This window comes from Bombina bombina, chromosome 11 (genome assembly GCF_027579735.1).
Source record: "Bombina bombina isolate aBomBom1 chromosome 11, aBomBom1.pri, whole genome shotgun sequence".
Classification (NCBI taxonomy): Eukaryota; Metazoa; Chordata; class Amphibia; order Anura; family Bombinatoridae; genus Bombina; species Bombina bombina.
In genome coordinates, this window is record NC_069509.1 from 100,239,172 (window position 1) to 100,258,280 (window position 19,109).

The following is a 19,109-nucleotide window of genomic DNA, read 5'->3' on the forward strand; positions in this document are numbered from 1 at the left end:
GACTCCTCCTTGGAGTCTCAACTTAGTTCTTTCAGTTCTTCAGGGGGTTCCGTTTGAACCCTTACATTCCGTTGATATTAAGTTATTATCTTGGAAAGTTTTGTTTTTAGTTGCAATTTCTTCTGCTAGAAGAGTTTCAGAATTATCTGCTCTGCAGTGTTCTCCTCCTTATCTGGTGTTCCATGCAGATAAGGTGGTTTTACGTACTAAACCTGGTTTTCTTCCAAAAGTTGTTTCTAACAAAAACATTAACCAGGAGATTATCGTACCTTCTCTGTGTCCGAAACCAGTTTCAAAGAAGGAACGTTTGTTGCACAATTTGGATGTTGTTCGCGCTCTAAAATTCTATTTAGATGCTACAAAGGATTTTAGACAAACATCTTCCTTGTTTGTTGTTTATTCCGGTAAAAGGAGAGGTCAAAAAGCAACTTCTACCTCTCTCTCTTTTTGGATTAAAAGCATCATCAGATTGGCTTACGAGACTGCCGGACGGCAGCCTCCCGAAAGAATCACGGCTCATTCCACTAGGGCTGTGGCTTCCACATGGGCCTTCAAGAACGAGGCTTCTGTTGATCAGATATGTAGGGCAGCGACTTGGTCTTCACTGCACACTTTTACCAAATTTTACAAGTTTGATACTTTTGCTTCTTCTGAGGCTATTTTTGGGAGAAAGGTTTTGCAAGCCGTGGTGCCTTCCATTTAGGTGACCTGATTTGCTCCCTCCCTTCATCCGTGTCCTAAAGCTTTGGTATTGGTTCCCACAAGTAAGGATGACGCCGTGGACCGGACACACCTATGTTGGAGAAAACAGAATTTATGTTTACCTGATAATTACTTTCTCCAACGGTGTGTCCGGTCCACGGCCCGCCCTGGTTTTTTAATCAGGTCTGATAATTTATTTTCTTTAACTACAGTCACCACGGTACCATATGGTTTCTCCTATGCAAATATTCCTCCTTAACGTCGGTCGAATGACTGGGGTAGGCGGAGCCTAGGAGGGATCATGTGACCAGCTTTGCTGGGCTCTTTGCCATTTCCTGTTGGGGAAGAGAATATCCCACAAGTAAGGATGACGCCGTGGACCGGACACACCGTTGGAGAAAGTAATTTATCAGGTAAACATAAATTCTGTTTTTAGTACTGGCAGACTTTCTGCCAGTACTTAAGATGGCGGGGAAAATTGTGGGGGAGGGAAGAGAGCTGTTTGGGAGGGATCAGAGGGTGGGATGTGTCAGTTGGAAGGCTGATTTCTACACTAAAGCTAAAATTTACCCTTCAAGCTCCCTACAAGCTACCTAATTAACCCTGTCACTGCTGGGCATAATACAAGTTTGGTGCGCAGCGGCATTTAGCGGCCTTCTAATTACCAAAAAGCAATGCCAAAGCCATATATGTCTGCTATTTCTGAACAAAGGTGATCCCAGAGAAGCATTTACAACCATTTGTGCCATAATTGCACAAGCTGTTTTTAAATAATTCCAGTGAGAAACCCAAAGTTAGTGAAAAAGTGAACAATTTTTTTTATTTGATCGCATTTGGCGGTGAAATGGTGGCATGAAATATATCAAAATTGGCCTAGATCAATACTTTTGGTTGTCTACTACACTACCCTAAAGCTAAAATTAACCCTACAAGCTCCCTACAAGCTACCTAATTAACCCCTTCACTGCCGGGCCTAATACAAATGTGGTGCGCAGCAGCATTTAGCGGCCTTCTAATTACCAAAAAGCAACGCCAAAGCCATATATTTCTGCTATTTCTAAACAAAGGGGATCCCAGAGAAGCATTTACAACCATTTGTGCCATAATTGCACAAGTTGTTTGTAAACAATTTCAGTGAGAAACCTGATATTTGTGAAAAAGTGAACAATTTTATTTATTTGATCGCATTTGGCAGTGAAATAGTGGCATGAAATAGACCAAAATGGGCCTAGATCAATACTTTGGGATGTCTACTAAAAAAATATATATACATGTCAAGGGATATTCAGGGATTCCAGACAGATATCAGTGTTCCAATATAACTATTGCTTATTTTGAAAAAAAAATGGTTTGGAAATAGCAAATTGCTATTTGTATGTCAAAGTTCAAACTGAATCTGCTTTAATAAAGGACCAAATGTGCAGAGTTCCCTTAACCCTTGTTTGAGCTGATCAACCCTCTGTGTTAGGTTATACACGTGTGTAGGTAAATCTGCTTGATCCATCTTGGCTTGTTATTCTGTCAAAGTTCAAACTGAATCTTCTTTAATAAAAGACCAAATATGCAGTTTAGAATCAACAAAATGTTTGTGCATATATAGAAATATAAGTTATTTGTTCCTGTATAAATCATTAGATCTAAATATCTGTTTAGAGTTATGATTTACCATAGGATTTATTTTACCACGATGTAGTTATATGTTGTTTACCTTTAACAAACACAGAACTACTGAGTGGTGTTTAGGCATTTCATAGAAACAATGTAATTCAAATCTATCAATGTTTAGTATGCTTTACAAAGTAACGATATTAGGCAACTTAACACTTTGTAAGCTTATTCTTTGGAGTGATAGAAACCTTCCAATAGATAATATTATCATATGTAATTGATCTGCAGCAGTTACCATATGAAAAGAAACACTTGTCAGTTTGCATAATGTTCCAGTATATTATTAAGTACGTACTCGCGGGGTCGAGAGAGAGTGGAGGTTCAGGCTCCGGTTGCGGCTCAGAGTGTTTGAGCGCGAAGTCCGTTGAGGGAGGTAGGCAGAGCAGAAGCGGAGCAATCCTGTGTCAGCGCAACCTGTCAGAATTCTGAGACAGGTAGGAATACGAAGGAGGAGGCTTGGTAGAATCAATTAGGAAGATGATTTCTCAATAACAAGCAATGAAGGTGAGACTTAGCCATCTTAAATAGGGGAGTGAGGTAAATAATATTAAAGGTACAGTCCAAGGATTAAAAGAGAAGGTTGTAAATATGACAGGTCCCCCATCCAAAGAAAACCTCCAGGTTTTCAAAAAGAAGGTTTATCTGGATGCCTTCTATGGAAGAGCTTCACCAAACGAGGAGGAGAAACTTGTGAGGCAGATTCCCAAGAATCTTCATCAGATGAATAACCGGACCAGCGAATAAGATACTGCAAGTCCCCATGGAATACTCTAGAGTCTAAAATGTCAGAGACCTCGTAATCCACCTCTGAAGGTTGAGAATCAAGAGGTTCAGTAATAGGGACTGGTTGTGACCGAACAGCCGTGTATGGTTTTAATAGTGAGACATGAAATGAAGGATGTATTCGGAATTTCTCAGGTAACTGTAGGACTATCGCGTTGGAATTGATCATTTTAGTGATCGGGAATGGCCCAATGAATAATTGGTTAAACTTTGCTTTAGTGGTCGGAATCTTCAGATGACGGGTGGATAACCAAACTGAGTCACCAACCTTGTATTCAGGCGCTGGTCGCAGTCGAAGATTGTAGTAATGTTGATGTTGGGACTGTGCTTGACTGATGTTCTCCTTCAATAGATTGAAAGTTTGTGCTATAGAATTAACCAGGTCGTTGACAACTGGACACGGTACATGAATATTAGGATGAAATTCATAATCAGGATTAAAACCATAATTTGCAAAGAATGGAGTCATCTGTGTGGAATTATTATTTGTGTTATTGTAAGCACATTCAGCAGTTGCTAAAAAATCTGCCCACTTATCTTGTTGTTGAGAACAATAAATCCTGAGGTATTGTTCCAGGGACTGGTTAGTACGTTCACACTGACCATTGGTTTGTGGATGATAGGATGTTGTTAGTTTCCTAGTGATGTTCAACCTTTGGCATAAAGAGTGCCAGAACTTAGAAGTAAATTGACTTCCACGATCAGTCAGAACACTAGTTGGGAGTCCATGTAGTTTGACTATATGGGTCAGAAACAGATCTGCTGTTTGTGAGGCAGTAGGTAAAGCTTGTATAGGTAGGAAATGTGCCATTTTAGTAAAAAGGTCAATTACCACTAGTATTGTGGTGTAAGTTTTAGAACTTGGTAATTCTACAATGAAGTCCATTGCAACTTCCTTCCATGGCCGTTCAGGGATAGGTAGAGACATTAAATAACCATATGGTTTTTTTATGTTCCTTTTTATGTTGAACACAGGTTGTACAAGTGTGGACATATTCTTCAACTGATTTCCACATTTTGGGCCACCAGTATTTCCTTTTTAATAAATGATAAGTGTTTTGAACACCTGGATGACCATTTAAAATTGAATCATGGTTTTGTTGTAAGATACTTCCTTGCAATGCGGGTGGTATATACAGTAGGTTTCCGAAATAATACAACCCATCTGGATGTTTTGTGAGGTTGTATTTCTCTGGGTTACAGTCTCTACCTTGTATATATTCTTTTTCTTGTTCTTGACTCAATGTACAAGAGATGAAATGTTCAATTGGTAGTACAGTGCTAGGTAGAGATTTGTGAGTAACTGATATTTTCTGTCTAGATAGTGCGTCTGCTTTTCCATTCCTTGAACCAGGTCGATACTGAATATGGAAATTAAACCTGGAGAAAAACAAACTCCATCTGAGCTGTCTAGATGATAAAGTCCGGTTGGTTTGCAGATATTCTAAATTCTTGTGATCTGTTATAACTAGAATTGGTGTCTCAGTTCCTTCTAATAAGTGTCTCCAATTTTCGAAGGCAGATTTGATGGATAGAAGCTCTTTTTCTCCTATAGGATAATTAATTTCTGCTGGAGATAATGATCTTGAGAAGTAAGCTACAGGATGCATAGGTTCTGAAAGACTTTTTCTTTGAGACAAGATGGCTCAAACTCAGACGCATCCACCTCAAACTCAGACGCATCCACCTCAAGAACAAACTGCTTGGTGGGGTCCGGGAATTGGAGAATGGGTGCTGTAGTGAAACTAATTTTAAGAGTTTCAAACGCTTGTTGTGCTTCTGTACTCCAAATGAAAGGCACATGTTTTCCTGTGATTCTTGTCAATGGTTTGACTATAAGAGAGAAATTGTTAATACATTTGCGGTAAAAATTTGAGAATCCTAAAAAACTTTGTAATTCTTTTACTGTAGTTGGTCTTGGCCAACCTGTTATAGCTGATATTTTTGTATCTTCCATGTTGATACCTTCACCTGTTATCCTGTAACCTAAAAAAGAAATATCTTGCGTGTGAAAGATGCACTTTTCAGGTTTTGCAAAAAGTTGGTTCTCTCTGAGTCTTGTTAGAACGGTTGTCACATGTTTGATATGTTGTTCCAAAGACTCCGAATAAATTAAAATATCATCCAAATAGATAACACAAATATCCAATAGATCTCTAAATATCTCATTTATGAAATACTGGAATGTCGCAGGGGCATTACAGACCCCGAATGGCATCACAGCATATTCGTACAAACCGTATCTAGTACGAAATGCTGTGAGCCATTCGTCCCCCTTCCTTATTCGGATTAAATTATAGGCACCCCTTAAATCCAACTTAGTATAGATTGTTGCATTACCTAACCGTTCAATCAATTCTGTTATTAAAGGTAGGGGGTATCGTTTTTTTACTGTGACCTTGTTTAATTGCCTGTAATCTATGATTGGTCTGAGAGTACCATCTTTGTTACGCACAAAAAACATTCCAGCTGCGGCTGGAGAGGTCGATGGTCTTATAAAACCCTTTTTTAAATTTTCATCTAGGTATTGTTTTAAATGTGTGAGTTCTGGTTGAGATAGTGGAAAAATATGACCATGGGGAATGGGGGAACCAGGTAATAGTTCAATGGGGCAATCAAATGCCCTATGAGGGGGCAAGGACTCTGCTTCCTTTTTATCAAAAACATCTTGGAATGAGGAATATTCCTTCGGTATGGGGTCAGGTGTGTTATCAGAATCTGATTGTATAGTGCAGATCTTGGATAGACATCCCTGTCTGCAATATTGGGAGAGAAATTGAATTTTATTCGTAAACCAATCAATACTAGGTTGGTGGTGTTGTAACCATTTTAACCCCAAAATTACTGGGAATAGAGGAGAAGGTGTTATGTCAAAAGATAAATTCTCTATATGTCCTTCTTGTGTACTCATAAGTAAAGACTGTGTTTGATGTGTGATTGATCCGTTAACAGCCTGGCTACCATCAAAAACTCTTAAAACATAAGGATTATTAATTTCTTTTATTGGTATTTCATATTTACACACCACATGATAATCTATAAAGTTGCTTGTTGCACCGGAATCAATGAGTGCCTTCAAGGTAATCTCTTTTGAACCCCACTGTAAAGAAATAGGTAAGAGACAATAAGTTGAGTTTTCACTATTCTTTTTAGAAAAATTTGGGCCTAGATTTGGAGTTTGGCGGTAGCCGTGAAAACCAGCGTTAGAGGCTCCTAACGCTGGTTTTAGGCTACCTCCGGTATTTGGAGTCACTCAAAATAGGGTCTAACGCTCACTTTTCAGCCGCGTCTTTTCCATACCGCAGATCCCCTTACGTCAATTGCGTATCCTATCTTTTCAATGGGATTTTTCTAACTCCGGTATTTAGTCGTGTCTGAAGTGAGCGTTAGAAATCTAACGACAAAACTCCAGCCGCAGAAAAAAGTCAGTAGTTAAGAGCTTTCTGGGCTAACGCCGGTTCATAAAGCTCTTAACTACTGTACTCTAGAGTACACTAACACCCATAAACTACCTATGTACCCCTAAACCGAGGTCCCCCCACATCGCCGCAACTCGATTAAATTTTTTTAACCCCTAATCTGCCGACCGCTACCTACGTTATACTTATGTACCCCTAATCTGCTGCCCCTAACACCGCCGACCCCTATATTATATTTATTAACCCCTAATCTGCCCCCCACAACGTCGCCGCCAGCTACCTACACTTATTAACCCCTAATCTGCCGTCCGCACGCCGCCGCCAGCTACATTATCCCTATGTACCCCTAATCTGCTGCCCTAACATCGCCAACCCCTATATTATATTTATTAACCCCTAACCTGCCCCCCACAACGTCGCCGCCACCTACCTACAATAATTAACCCCTAATCTGCCGACCGCAAAGAGCCGCCAGCTACATTATAGCTATGTACCCCTAATCTGCTGCCTCTAACACCGCCGACCCCTATATTATATTTATTAACCCCTAACCTGCCCTCCCTAACATCGCCAACACCTAACTTCAATTATTAACCCCTAATCTGCCGACCGAATCTCGCCGCTATTCTAATAAATGTATTAACCCCTAAAGCTAAGTCTAACCCTAACACTAACACCCCCCTAAATTAAATATAATTTTAATATAACGAAATGAATTAACTCTTATTAAATAAATTATTCCTATTTAAAGCTAAATACTTACCTGTAAAATAAATCCTAATATAGCTACAACATAAATTATAATTATATTATAGCTATTTTAGGATTAATATTTTTTTTTACAGGTAACTTTGTATTTATTTTAACCAGGTACAATAGCTATTAAATAGTTAAGAACTATTTAATAGCTAAAATAGTTAAAATAATTACAAATTTACCTGTAAAATAAATCCTAACCTAAGTTACAATTAAACCTAACACTACACTATCAATAAATTAATTAAATAAAATACCTACAATTACCTACAATTAAACCTAACACTACACTATCAATAAATAAATTAAATACAATACCTACAAATAACTACAATGAAATAAACTAACTAAAGTACAAAAAATAAAAAAGAACTAAGTTACAAAAAATAAAAAAATATTTACAAACATAAGAAAAATATTACAACAATTTTAAACTAATTACACCTACTCTAAGCCCCCTAATAAAATAACAAAGCCCCCCAAAATAAAAAAATGCCCTACCCTATTCTAAATTACTAAAGTTCAAAGCTCTTTTACCTTACCAGCCCTGAACAGGGCCCTTTGCGGGGCATGCCCCAAGAAGTTCAGCTCTTTTGCCTGTAAAAAAAAACATACAATACCCCCCCCAACATTACAACCCACCACCCACATACCCCTAATCTAACCCAAACCCCCCTTAAATAAACCTAACACTAAGCCCCTGAAGATCATCCTACCTTGTCTTCACCATACCAGGTTCACCGATCCGTCCTGGCTCCAAAATCTTCATCCAACCCAAGCGGGGGCTGGCGATCCATCTTCCGGCGGCTGAAGAGGTCCAGAAGAGGCTCCAAAGTCTTCATCCTATCCGGGAAGAAGAGTAGATCCGGACCGGCAACCATCATCTTCCAAGCGGCATCTTCTATCTTCATCCGATGAGGACCGGCTCCATCCTGAAGACCTCCACCGCGGACCCATCTTCATCCGGCGACGTCCAACTGAAGAATGACGGTTCCTTTAAGGGACGTCTTCCAAGATGGCGTCCCTCGAATTCCGATTGGCTGATAGGATTCTATCAGCCAATCAGAATCAAGATCAATCCGATTGGCTGATCCAATCAGCCAATCAGATTGAGCTCGCATTCTATTGGCTGATCGGAACAGCCAATAGAATGCGAGCTCAATCTGATTGGCTGATTGGATCAGCCAATCGGATTGAACTTGATTCTGATTAGCTGATTCCATCAGCCAATCAGAATATTCCTACCTTAATTCCGATTGGCTGATAGAATCCTATCAGCCAATCGGAATTCGAGGGACGCCATTTTGGATGACATCCCTTAAAGGAACCGTCATTCTTCAGTTGGACGTCGCCGGATGAAGATGGGTCCGCGGTGGAGGTCTTCAGGATGGAGCCGGTCCTCATCGGATGAAGATAGAAGATGCCGCTTGGAAGATGATGGTTGCCGGTCCGGATCTACTCTTCTTCCCGGATAGAATGAAGACTTTGGAGCCTCTTCTGGACCTCTTCAGCCGCCGGAAGATGGATCGCCAGCCCCCGCTTGGGTTGGATGAAGATTTTGGAGCCAGGACGGATCGGTGAACCTGGTATGGTGAAGACAAGGTAGGATGATCTTCAGGGGCTTAGTGTTAGGTTTATTTAAGGGGGGTTTGGGTTAGATTAGGGGTATGTGGGTGGTGGGTTGTAATGTTGGGGGGGGTATTGTATGTTTTTTTTTACAGGCAAAAGAGCTGAACTTCTTGGGGCATGCCCCGCAAAGGGCCCTGTTCAGGGCTGGTAAGGTAAAAGAGCTTTGAACTTTAGTAATTTAGAATAGGGTAGGGCATTTTTTATTTTGGGGGGCTTTGCTATTTTATTAGGGGGCTTAGAGTAGGTGTAATTAGTTTAAAATTGTTTTAATATTTTCCTTATGTTTGTAAATATTTTTTCATTTTTTGTAACTTAGTTCTTTTTTATTTTTTGTACTTTAGTTAGTTTATTTCATTGTAGTTATTTGTAGATATTGTATTTAATTAATGTATTGATAGTGTAGTGTTAGGTTTAATTGTAGGAAATTGTAGATATTTTATTTAATTAATTTAATGATAGTGTAGTGTTAGGTTTAATTGTAACTTAGGTTAGGATTTATTTTACAGGTAATTTTGTTATTATTTTAACTAGGTAACTATTAAATAGTTATTAACTATTTAATAGCTATTGTACCTGGTTAAAATAAATACAAAGTTACCTGTAAAATAAATATTAATCCTAAAATAGCTATAATATAATTATAATTTATAGTGTAGCTATATTAGGATTTATTTTACAGGTAAGTATTTAGCTTTAAATAGGAATAATTTATTTAATAAGAGATAATTAATTTTGTTACATGTAAATTATATTTAACTTAGGGGGATGTTAGTGTTAGGGTTAGACTTAGCTTTAGGGGTTAATACATTTATTAGAATAGCGGTGAGCTCCAGTCGGCAGATTAGGGGTTAATAATTGAAGTTAGGTGTCGGCGATGTTAGGGAGGGCAGATTAGGGGTTAATACTATTTATTATAGGGTTAGTGAGGCGGATTAGGGGTTAATAACTTTATTATAGTAGTGCTCAGGTCCGGTCGGCAGATTAGGGGTTAATAAGTGTAGGCAGGTGGAGGCGACGTTGTGGGGGCAGATTAGGGGTTAATAAATATAATATAGGGGTTGGCGATGTTAGGGCAGCAGATTAGGGGTACATAGGGATAATGTAAGTAGCGGCGGTTTACGGAGCGGCAGATTAGGGGTTAATAATAATCTGCAGGGGTCAGTGATAGCGGGGGCGGCAGATTAGGGGTTAATAAGTGTAAGGTTAGGGGTGTTTAGACTCGGGGTACATGTTAGAGTGTTAGGTGCAGGCGTAGGAAGTGTTTCCGCATAGCAAACAATGGGGCTGCGTTAGGAGCTGAACGCGGCTTTTTTGCAGGTGTTAGTTGTTTTTTTTTTTCAGCTCAAACAGCCCCATTGTTTCCTATGGGGGAATCGTGCACGAGCACGTTTTTGAGGCTGGCCGCTTGCGTAAGCAACTCTGGTATCGAGAGTTGAAGCTGCGTTAAATATGCTCTACGCTCCTTTTTTGGAGCCTAACGCAGCCTTTATGTGGACTCTCAATACCAGAGTTATTTTTATGGTGCGGCCAGAAAAAAGCCAGCATTAGCTTTTCGGGACGTTACCGACAAAACTCTAAATCTAGCCGTTGGTAACTTATCTTTCTTACCTTTCTTTATTTTCAAAAGGTTTGGACAATCCTTGACCTCATGTTCTTTGGCTGCACAATAGAGACAAAGGTTTTTGTCTCTTCTTCTCTTTTTCTCTTCTGAGGATAGAGGACCCCTGATCACTCCAATTTCCATAGGTTCATCAGAAGTTTTATACTGATGAGGACTAGGGGGAATAACATTTCTTTTTGTATTTGATTCCAGGTTAAACCTTTCTCTCTTTCTTTCCCTCAACCTTCTATCTATGTTAATAGATAATGACATTAGGTTATCTAAGGTATCTGGTATATCAACTCGTGAGAGTTCATCTTTCAATGCTTTTGATAGACCAAGTCTAAATTGATTTCGTAGTGAAATGTTGTTCCATTGTGAATCCTTAGAGACTCTCTTGAATTCTGCTATATAGTCTTCCACGGGCCTTTTCCCTTCTCTAAGAGCCCTCATAGAATTTTCTGATGTTATCTGTTTACAAGGGTCATCATAAAGAAGAGCCATAGCTTGGAAAAAACCCTCCAAACTATCTTATATTGGGTCATTTTGTTCGAAATAAGAATTAGCCCATGTTCTTGGTTCAGCTCTAAGATAAGATATTACTGTTAGAACTCTCTGTTTATCTGTAGTATAAGTTTTAGGTCTTAGGGTAAAGAGTAAATAACAAGAATTTTTGAAGTCACGAAATTGACTTCTGTCACCAAAAAATTTCTCTGGTGGTGATACTATTGGCTCATTACTAGAATCCACAGTTAACTGTTTTGGTGTTACTGTGTCTTTAAGAATATCTTTTAAGGTCTGATTCTGTAGCTGGAGTTCCCTTAACCCTTGTGAGAGCTGATCAACCCTCTGTGTTAGGTTATACACGTGTGTTGGTAAATCTGCTTGATCCATCTTGGCTTGTTATTCTGTCAAAGTTCAAACTGAATCTACTTTAATAAAAGTGCAGTTTAGTATCAACAAAATGTTTGTGCATATATAGAAATATAAGTTATTTGTTCCTGTATAAATCATTAGATCTAAATATCTGTTTAGAGTTATGATTTACCATAGGATTTATTTTACCACAATGTAGTTATATGTTGTTTACCTTTAACAAACACAGAACTACTGAGTGGTGTTTAGGCATTTCACAGAAACAATGTAATTCAAATGTATCAATGTTTAGTATGCTTTACAAAGTAACGATATTAGGCAACTTAACACTTAGTAAGCTTATTCTTTGGAGTGATAGAAACCTTCCAATAGATAATATCATATGTAATTGATCTGCAGCAGTTACCATATGAAAAGAAACACTTGTCAGTTTGTATAATGTTCCAGTATATTATTAGACAAAAGATCCACGATAGAGATAATAAGCAAAGTCTTTAACTTAAGTAGACGTAAGGAGAATTAGGCTGAGAGTTCACATATGCAATGCGGTAAGTACTTACTCGCGGGGTCGAGAGAGAGTGGAGGTTCAGGCTCCGGTTGCGGCTCAGAGTGTTTGAGCGTGAAGTCCGTTGAGGGAGGTAGGAGGAGCAGAATCGGAGCAATCCTGTGTCAGCGCAACCTGTCAGAATTCTGAGACAGGTAGGAATATGAAGGAGGAGGCTTGGTAGAATCAATTAGGAAGATGATTTCTCAATAACAAGCAATGAAGGTGAGACTTAGCCAGCTTAAATAGGGGAGTGAGGTAAATAATATTAAAGGTACAGTCCAAGGATTAAAAGAGAAGGTTGTAAATATGACATTGTACTTATTGCCCTATAACTTACAAAAAAAGCAAAGAACATGTAAATATTGGGTATTTCTAAACTCAGGACAAAATTTAGAAACTATTTAGCATGAGTGTTTTTTGGTGGTTGTAGATGTGCAACAGATTTTGGGGGTCAAAGTTAGAAAATGTGTGTTTTTTACCATTTTTTCATCATATTTTATAATTTTTTTATGGTATATTATAAAATATGATGTAAATAATGGTGTCTTTAGAAAGTCCATTTAATGGTGAGAAAAACGGTATATAATATGTGTGGGTACAGTAAATGAGTAAAAGGAAAAACACAAACACAGCAGAAATGTAAAAATAGCCTTGGTCCTTAAGGGAAAGAAATTGAAAAATGGCCTTGTCCTTAAGGGGTTAAATACTAGGTTGGAGAGAAATATATATATATATTTTTTTATATATATATATTTTTTTTATATTTGGTGGGTGGGTGTAGTTATGCCAGGGGTTATTTAAGGGTAGGGTATAAGGAAAAGGGAAGCACTGGAAACACAATAAATATAGTGAAGATAACTATTTATTACTATGTATCATATATACTTATGTAATTTTTGGTGTTGTAAAAAATTATTTCATGTGCTTCACTAAAAATATTTTTTTTTTAAATCGTTTTTCCCTTAATGTGTTTTCAATTACTTTTTTTTTACCAGCTGCAGAGTATAAAATGTATGAGATTTGCTTTTTTAAGGCTAATTAAGCTGATTTTGTGTTTTGAAGCCACAACCTAATAAAATGGGCTGAGCTTGTAGGTAATAAAATGTTAATTTTCCATTGTTCTCTCCAAGTATTGGTGATTGGTTATGGACAGATATAAGATAAAGAAGCATGTATATTTACACAATGTGATAAAGTAATGAGATCTGATTACTTTATCACATTGTGTAAATATACATGCTTCTTTATCTTATATCTGTCCATAACCAATCACCAATACTTGGAGAGAACAATGGAAAATTAACATTTCATTACCTTATCTCTTCTATAACCCACTGGGAGTGTAATTTCTTTTACTGGCTGTGTTAACACAGCTTGGCCTCAAGGCCAAAAACTTTTCGGATGGGTGAGGATTACCACAGGCTAAATAAACTAATTCAAATATAAGGTTAATGGAAATACTTGTAAACAATTTAATACACTCCAGCAGGTAAAGTGGATCATTGGGAACTAATTAAATGGGAGGACATGTTTGAGTAAACTGTCCCTTTAAGCTGAAAATATTCCTGTAGGCCAGTTGCTGTCTGTTCAGTCTAAGGGTTCTTAATTAAGTAGTCAGCGAGTTGCTATGGCCACGCAAATCTGTCTGAAGAGGGAGGATTTAGGGATATGGTCACCATGTCATGATCAGACCAGGGGTAGATCTCTATCTTTGCTGTTTTGACTTTGTCTAAAGTCAAAACATTTGACTTTACAGGGGTCACTAAAAATAGCATCTATACATACTCATGAGTAATGGGGAGTGGAGTAGAATGTGTAGTCACGTTCAGTTATATGAGGCAGCGCCAGATATCAAATAGGTTGTGTCGAATAATTGTGTTTTGAAATCTCTTCGAGAGCAGGGTAGTTTTAGGGTCTGGAGGTGATTCTTTATAGGATCTTTTATCAAGTGCTGGGTCCCAAGTAGAGTTAAAGTCTCCGCCAATTAGTAGGGAACCTCTCTTAACTTTTTCTACTCTTAAGTAACAATTGTCTCAAGAATGTAGCTTGGTGCTGATTTGGGGCATAGACATTATCTTATATATCTTTTTATTGAGTACATTAAATTTTGTGCCCATGTTAAATATATATCTTATATATTTCTCGGGTGATCTGATCTTGAATATTTTCTCCTATCTCTTGTTCTAGAGATTCTTATGTGATGCCAGCATGCAAGTAGTTCACTTGGGGGCAAAGAGTTCTAGCTTTGCCATTCTATCTCTTAGAGCTATATGATTGTAGACTGGGTCTGCTGTCGCAACTTCCAAGTATAGGCTTCTGTCTCTTCCCTTTAAGGGCAGAACTTTATTTGGGCCGGGTCTGGATGATTTTATTTCCACGATCTCTGGTGGACAGAAAACTTTCCTGCTACAGGATAAGAAGACTAGACTTTAGGGTCTCCTGACTTCTATAGCCTGATTAAGCCAATACCTCATGGAGGTCTATCCTGGCTTGGATAGCTCCACTGTAACTTGGTGGTTAGCTTCCCTGCTTTTCGTACAGTAGGTCATGGGATTGAATCCACCTGGAATTTTGGATTTAATAAAAAATAAAAAAAGGGATAAGTTGCAATGTTCCCTGAACCTTGAGCAGTGGAAGCCTCGCTTCCCTAGCAGTGATTGTCCCAGTTCCTCTGGCGGAAAAAGGTCAAGGATCTATTTTTTAACTTTATGGTTCCCAAGAAAGAGGGAATTTTTTGTCCCTTTTTAGACCTTAGGTGTCACATATTTCTCAAGTTGTTTGTCCTTCTATAGGGAGACTGTCTGTTCTTTCTCCCTTTAGTTCTGGAGGGACATTTCATGACTGCCATTGAATTGGATGCTTATCTTCATGTTTCTATCCACAGGGAACATTTCCATTTCCTGCAGTTTGCCTTTTTGGACAAAAATTTCCATATTGTAGCCATTCCTATAGGACTAGACTAGCCCTCGTATCTTTACGAAAGTTCTAGGTGTTCTTCTGGCAGTGAACAGATCTCTAGGAATTGTGGTTCTGTACCTGGACTATATTTTTGTTCAGGTACCACCTTTTTTTTTTAGCAAGACCCGAAGATCCAATAAAGATTCTTGTTAGCGCGGTAGGTAGCATGTCAGTCTCATAATCTGATCTCTTGCTACTGCTTGGCTTTGATAACTTGGTATGTGGTTCTGGTATAATGTAGTTTTTTTGTGGAAGTTGTCTCTGAGGAAAGACCTTATACTTCAAGGACTTTTCTTACTTCCAAGCCTAATTTCTCTGAAGCTTACTGCTTGGAGGTTGAACACCTAGTTTTTTCTAGGCAAGGTTTTTCTGAGTCATACTATGATTCAGGTTCGTTATCCGGTATCTCTCAAGATTTATTAAAAAGTATAGCGTACATACTTTTTCTGGAGTGAATCTAGGGGTTTCTCTTAGAACCAAATGAGGGTTCCTCGCCTTCTGTCTTTTCTTCAGGAGGACCTGGAGATGGGCTTATCCGTCAGGTTTGAAGGGTAAAATCTCTGCCCCCTTTGCTTCTGTTGCATAAAAGTTTGGCTATCTTGTCAGATGTTCAATCTTTTGTTCAGGCCTTAGTCACAATCAGCCCTGTGTTTGTTTTTTGCTCTTCCTCCTTAGAGTTCTGCTGCAGGCCCTGTTTGAGCCTATGCACTCTGTTGATATTAATTTATTGTCTTGGAAGGTTTTTGATTTTGGTCGATCTTCTGCTCGTAAGATCTCTGCGCTTTCGGCTCTCCTTTGCGATCCGCCTTCCTTATATTTCATGCGGGTAAGGCGGTCCTACGTACCTGATTGGGATTTCTTCCGAAGGTCGTTTCGGACTACAATATTACTCAGGAAATTGTTCTTTTTTTCTGTCCTGATCATTATTCTCATGAGGAAAGGCTCTTACATAACCTGGATGTTGTGCCTGCTCTGATGTTCTATCGGCAGACAATAGAGGTTTTCAACAATCTACTGCCCTTTTTGTTGTGTTTCTGGTAAACATAAGGGCCAAGAGGCCACTTTTTCTTCTCTTTTCAACGAAAGTTGGAAAGTGTTGTTCGGTTGTCTTATGAGAGCTCATTCCTTTAAGAATGTTTCTTCTTCCTGAGCCTTTATAAATGAGGGTTCTGTGGAATAAATCTGCAAAGCGGTATTTGGTTCTTACTGCATTCTTTCTCCAAATTCTGCATAGTTAATGTTTTTGCCTAAACTGAGGCCTCTTTTGGGATTAAAGTTGTTCAAGTGGTGATGCCTTTGGTTTAGGTCCTTAGGTTTGCCTATCTTGTTCCCCCTCCATTCCATTCTGTCTCCTCTAGCTTGGGTAATGGTTCCCACTAGTAATTGGAATGAATCGTGGACTTTCCATGCCATAGGAAAGTAAACAAAATGTATTATTTTTTTGTACAAACCTCAGGCACCCTCTATACCCTTGTGTTATTTTCTTTTTCTGTTCCCTTTGGCCGAAGGACTGGGGGTTATGGGTAAAGGAAGTGACACGTAACAGCTCTTCTCCTGCTGGCCAGGAGTGAATATCCCATTAGTAATTGGAATAAATTGTGGACTCTCCATGCCTGGAAAGAAAGAAATTTATTAGGTAAGCATAATTTTTTAATTTATTTTTTTGCCATGAATAGATCTAACCTTAATATTTACCTCAATACGAATATTGAAGTAAATATTAAGGTTAGCTCTATTCATGGCCGACACAGTACTACACGTTTTCGAAAAGCTATGTAATGTGCATGGAATGCCTGCAATTGCTTACCCTCTAGTCAGCCATTGAATGTTTAATCAGTGAATTGCTATTATTATTATTCTTTTGTTCTTACTCATTTTTATCCTTCTTTAACAGGTTCTGTCCCACTGGATCCTCTATTGAATAAATGCTTGGAGCAGGACATTAACTTCCTTCAGGAATTCCCAAAAAGTGCCTTGTTCTCATCCATTAATATTATAGTCCAAAATATACTTGAGAAGACATCTCAGCATTCCTGATCCTTTTCCATAAAATGTGTTACAGAACAATCATATTTTATGTTCTCACATAAGGTCTCACCCAGAAGCCTCTTGGGCCTATCTATTATTTGAGTGGGGAAACTGTGGTGTAGCCTTCATCCTCATGCTTCAGGTGCTTGTGCTTTAACCATTATTTCTAATCATGCTTATTCTGTTTTGTGTTTTACTTTTCAAAATAAACATATATTTTGAAAAGTAAAACACAAAACAGAATAAGCATGATTACTACATCTCCTTTTTTTATTCTTAAAACAAAATTGTTTTGTTTTTTTTTTGAGGGGGGGGGAGATTTTGCTTTTGTTTTCAGGAATGTAATATATTCCAGAAGGTAACATAGGTAGCTTGGTATCTGTTTAATAATATTTTAATTGACCAACAAAACCGTTGAAAGACAAATTATTAAAAATACATTACATTGTACTTTGTATAGTTTTAATATGTATGTTTAAATGAACACACATTTTCCACAAGAATATCGCATTGAATTGTATTTCTAGTGCACCAGGAGAAGGCAAAAAACCCTGCATCCAAGAGCTTTGTTCCACCCCATAATCCCTTCATTCTCACAAACTGACATCTTATTTAGTATTCTATAAATCTTATTAGTACACAATCTACTGAACTGCATATTTCCAAACAAATTAAAAGATTTCACAACTGGCAACTGCAATGACTCACTTCCACCACTTTTGAAGTCAGAATTTATATAAATACCCTAATTTTTAACAAAATAAAAATAAAAAATAAGATACCATAATATTATCTAGTTTTAGGAGACAGCAAGAAGAGGAGTAAGGAAGACGACTATGAGGGGGTGTACCACAGTACAAAGAGAGCCTATTATCACCCCTGTGACTCTTCACAGGGGTGATAAGAGGCTCTCTTTGTACAACAGTAATACCCCCTCATAGTCTTTCTCCTGTCTTCTCTTTTTGTTGTTGCAGTGACTATAGTCCCTATAGTGATGTTATCTTGCAAAACATCTAAAAACATTCTACAGACATCTCACAATCTTTAGCTCTGGGCCATATATACACCCCACCATATTATGGCCCAAAATACTTCAATACATTTGAGAGGGAGATGATATCTCAAACTTCCAAATTAAAGGACAAATTATAATGATTAATATTTGGAACGTGTATTTAGGTCGAGCGCCAAGCTTTGGCCTCAGGCTAGCATACAAAAGACCTCCTAGCTGGTCTCAACAAGGAACATGTAACAGTGGTAATGTATACAGCGCCTAAAATTAGGCTTGAGGCTAAATACTAATAGGAGAGTCGGATGTTGATATGGATAAGTTTAAAAATGATTTATTACAGCAGAAAAAACATATATAAAATGATAGTGTCTTCACAATTCATAAAACTACAAATACAAATCTCTTACACTGACTCGAGAATAGTATATCAGCACTTAAACTTCAAAAGAAAATTCAGCAATTGCAGATGGATCAGGTATATAGTATAAAATCAATCAGTTAAAGCAGTAGCATAAACAATGTATAAACACTTTATAAACATATAATCAAACATCCGGCATCAATATAGTCATCAGTGTGGTATAAACCAAGGATCTCTTGGGATCCAATACTGAGAAGTTTAACCCAAAGAGTGTGTGTGAAATCCAATTCAGTAAGGTGTAATACAACAAAACAGTTACAAAAATCCTAATAACAGTGCAATAATACAATAAATCGTGAAATGTTTGTCCAAATGGACCAGTGGTGTAAAAATTAGTTGTAAAAATTAGTTGATTGCTGTGCACAACAAAAAATAAAAAATTTAAATGCGTGAGAAAAAATGTGGTGAAAGAGTCTATCTGTGAGGGGGGAGTCCTCTAGCAGGGTCCTATATCGTATATGTTAAAAATATATAGGCAGCAAGTAGTCACAGTTCCAAAAAGTTTTCTGTTTAAAAAATCCAACTGGTAAAATATCCCACAAAAAAGAAGAAGAAAAAATCAAATAAACAAACCATAGTGTAGATATATAAGAAAGTTCTACTCCTATTGAAATTATGCTCACCAATGTCAATGTCGACGCGTTTCGGCCTACATAGAGGCCTTTTTCAAGACTGTCGACATTGACATTTTATCAGTTGGATTTTTTAAA

At 37.9% G+C, this 19,109-nt stretch overlaps 1 protein-coding gene across 2 annotated transcripts in view; it reads left to right on the plus strand.

Moving 5' to 3' along the window:
- The window catches only part of NUBP2 (NUBP iron-sulfur cluster assembly factor 2, cytosolic), a 667,929-nt gene extending 650,513 nt beyond the window's left edge, over nucleotides 1-17,416 (plus strand). For both annotated transcript variants that reach the window (XM_053694649.1, XM_053694651.1), the window contains exon 7: nucleotides 16,833-17,416. In XM_053694649.1, coding sequence (XP_053550624.1) covers nucleotides 16,833-16,975 — 143 coding nt within the window. In that variant the 3' untranslated portion in view covers nucleotides 16,976-17,416. The remainder of the gene's footprint in view (nucleotides 1-16,832) is intronic.
- The last annotated feature ends 1,693 nt before the right edge of the window (nucleotides 17,417-19,109 follow it).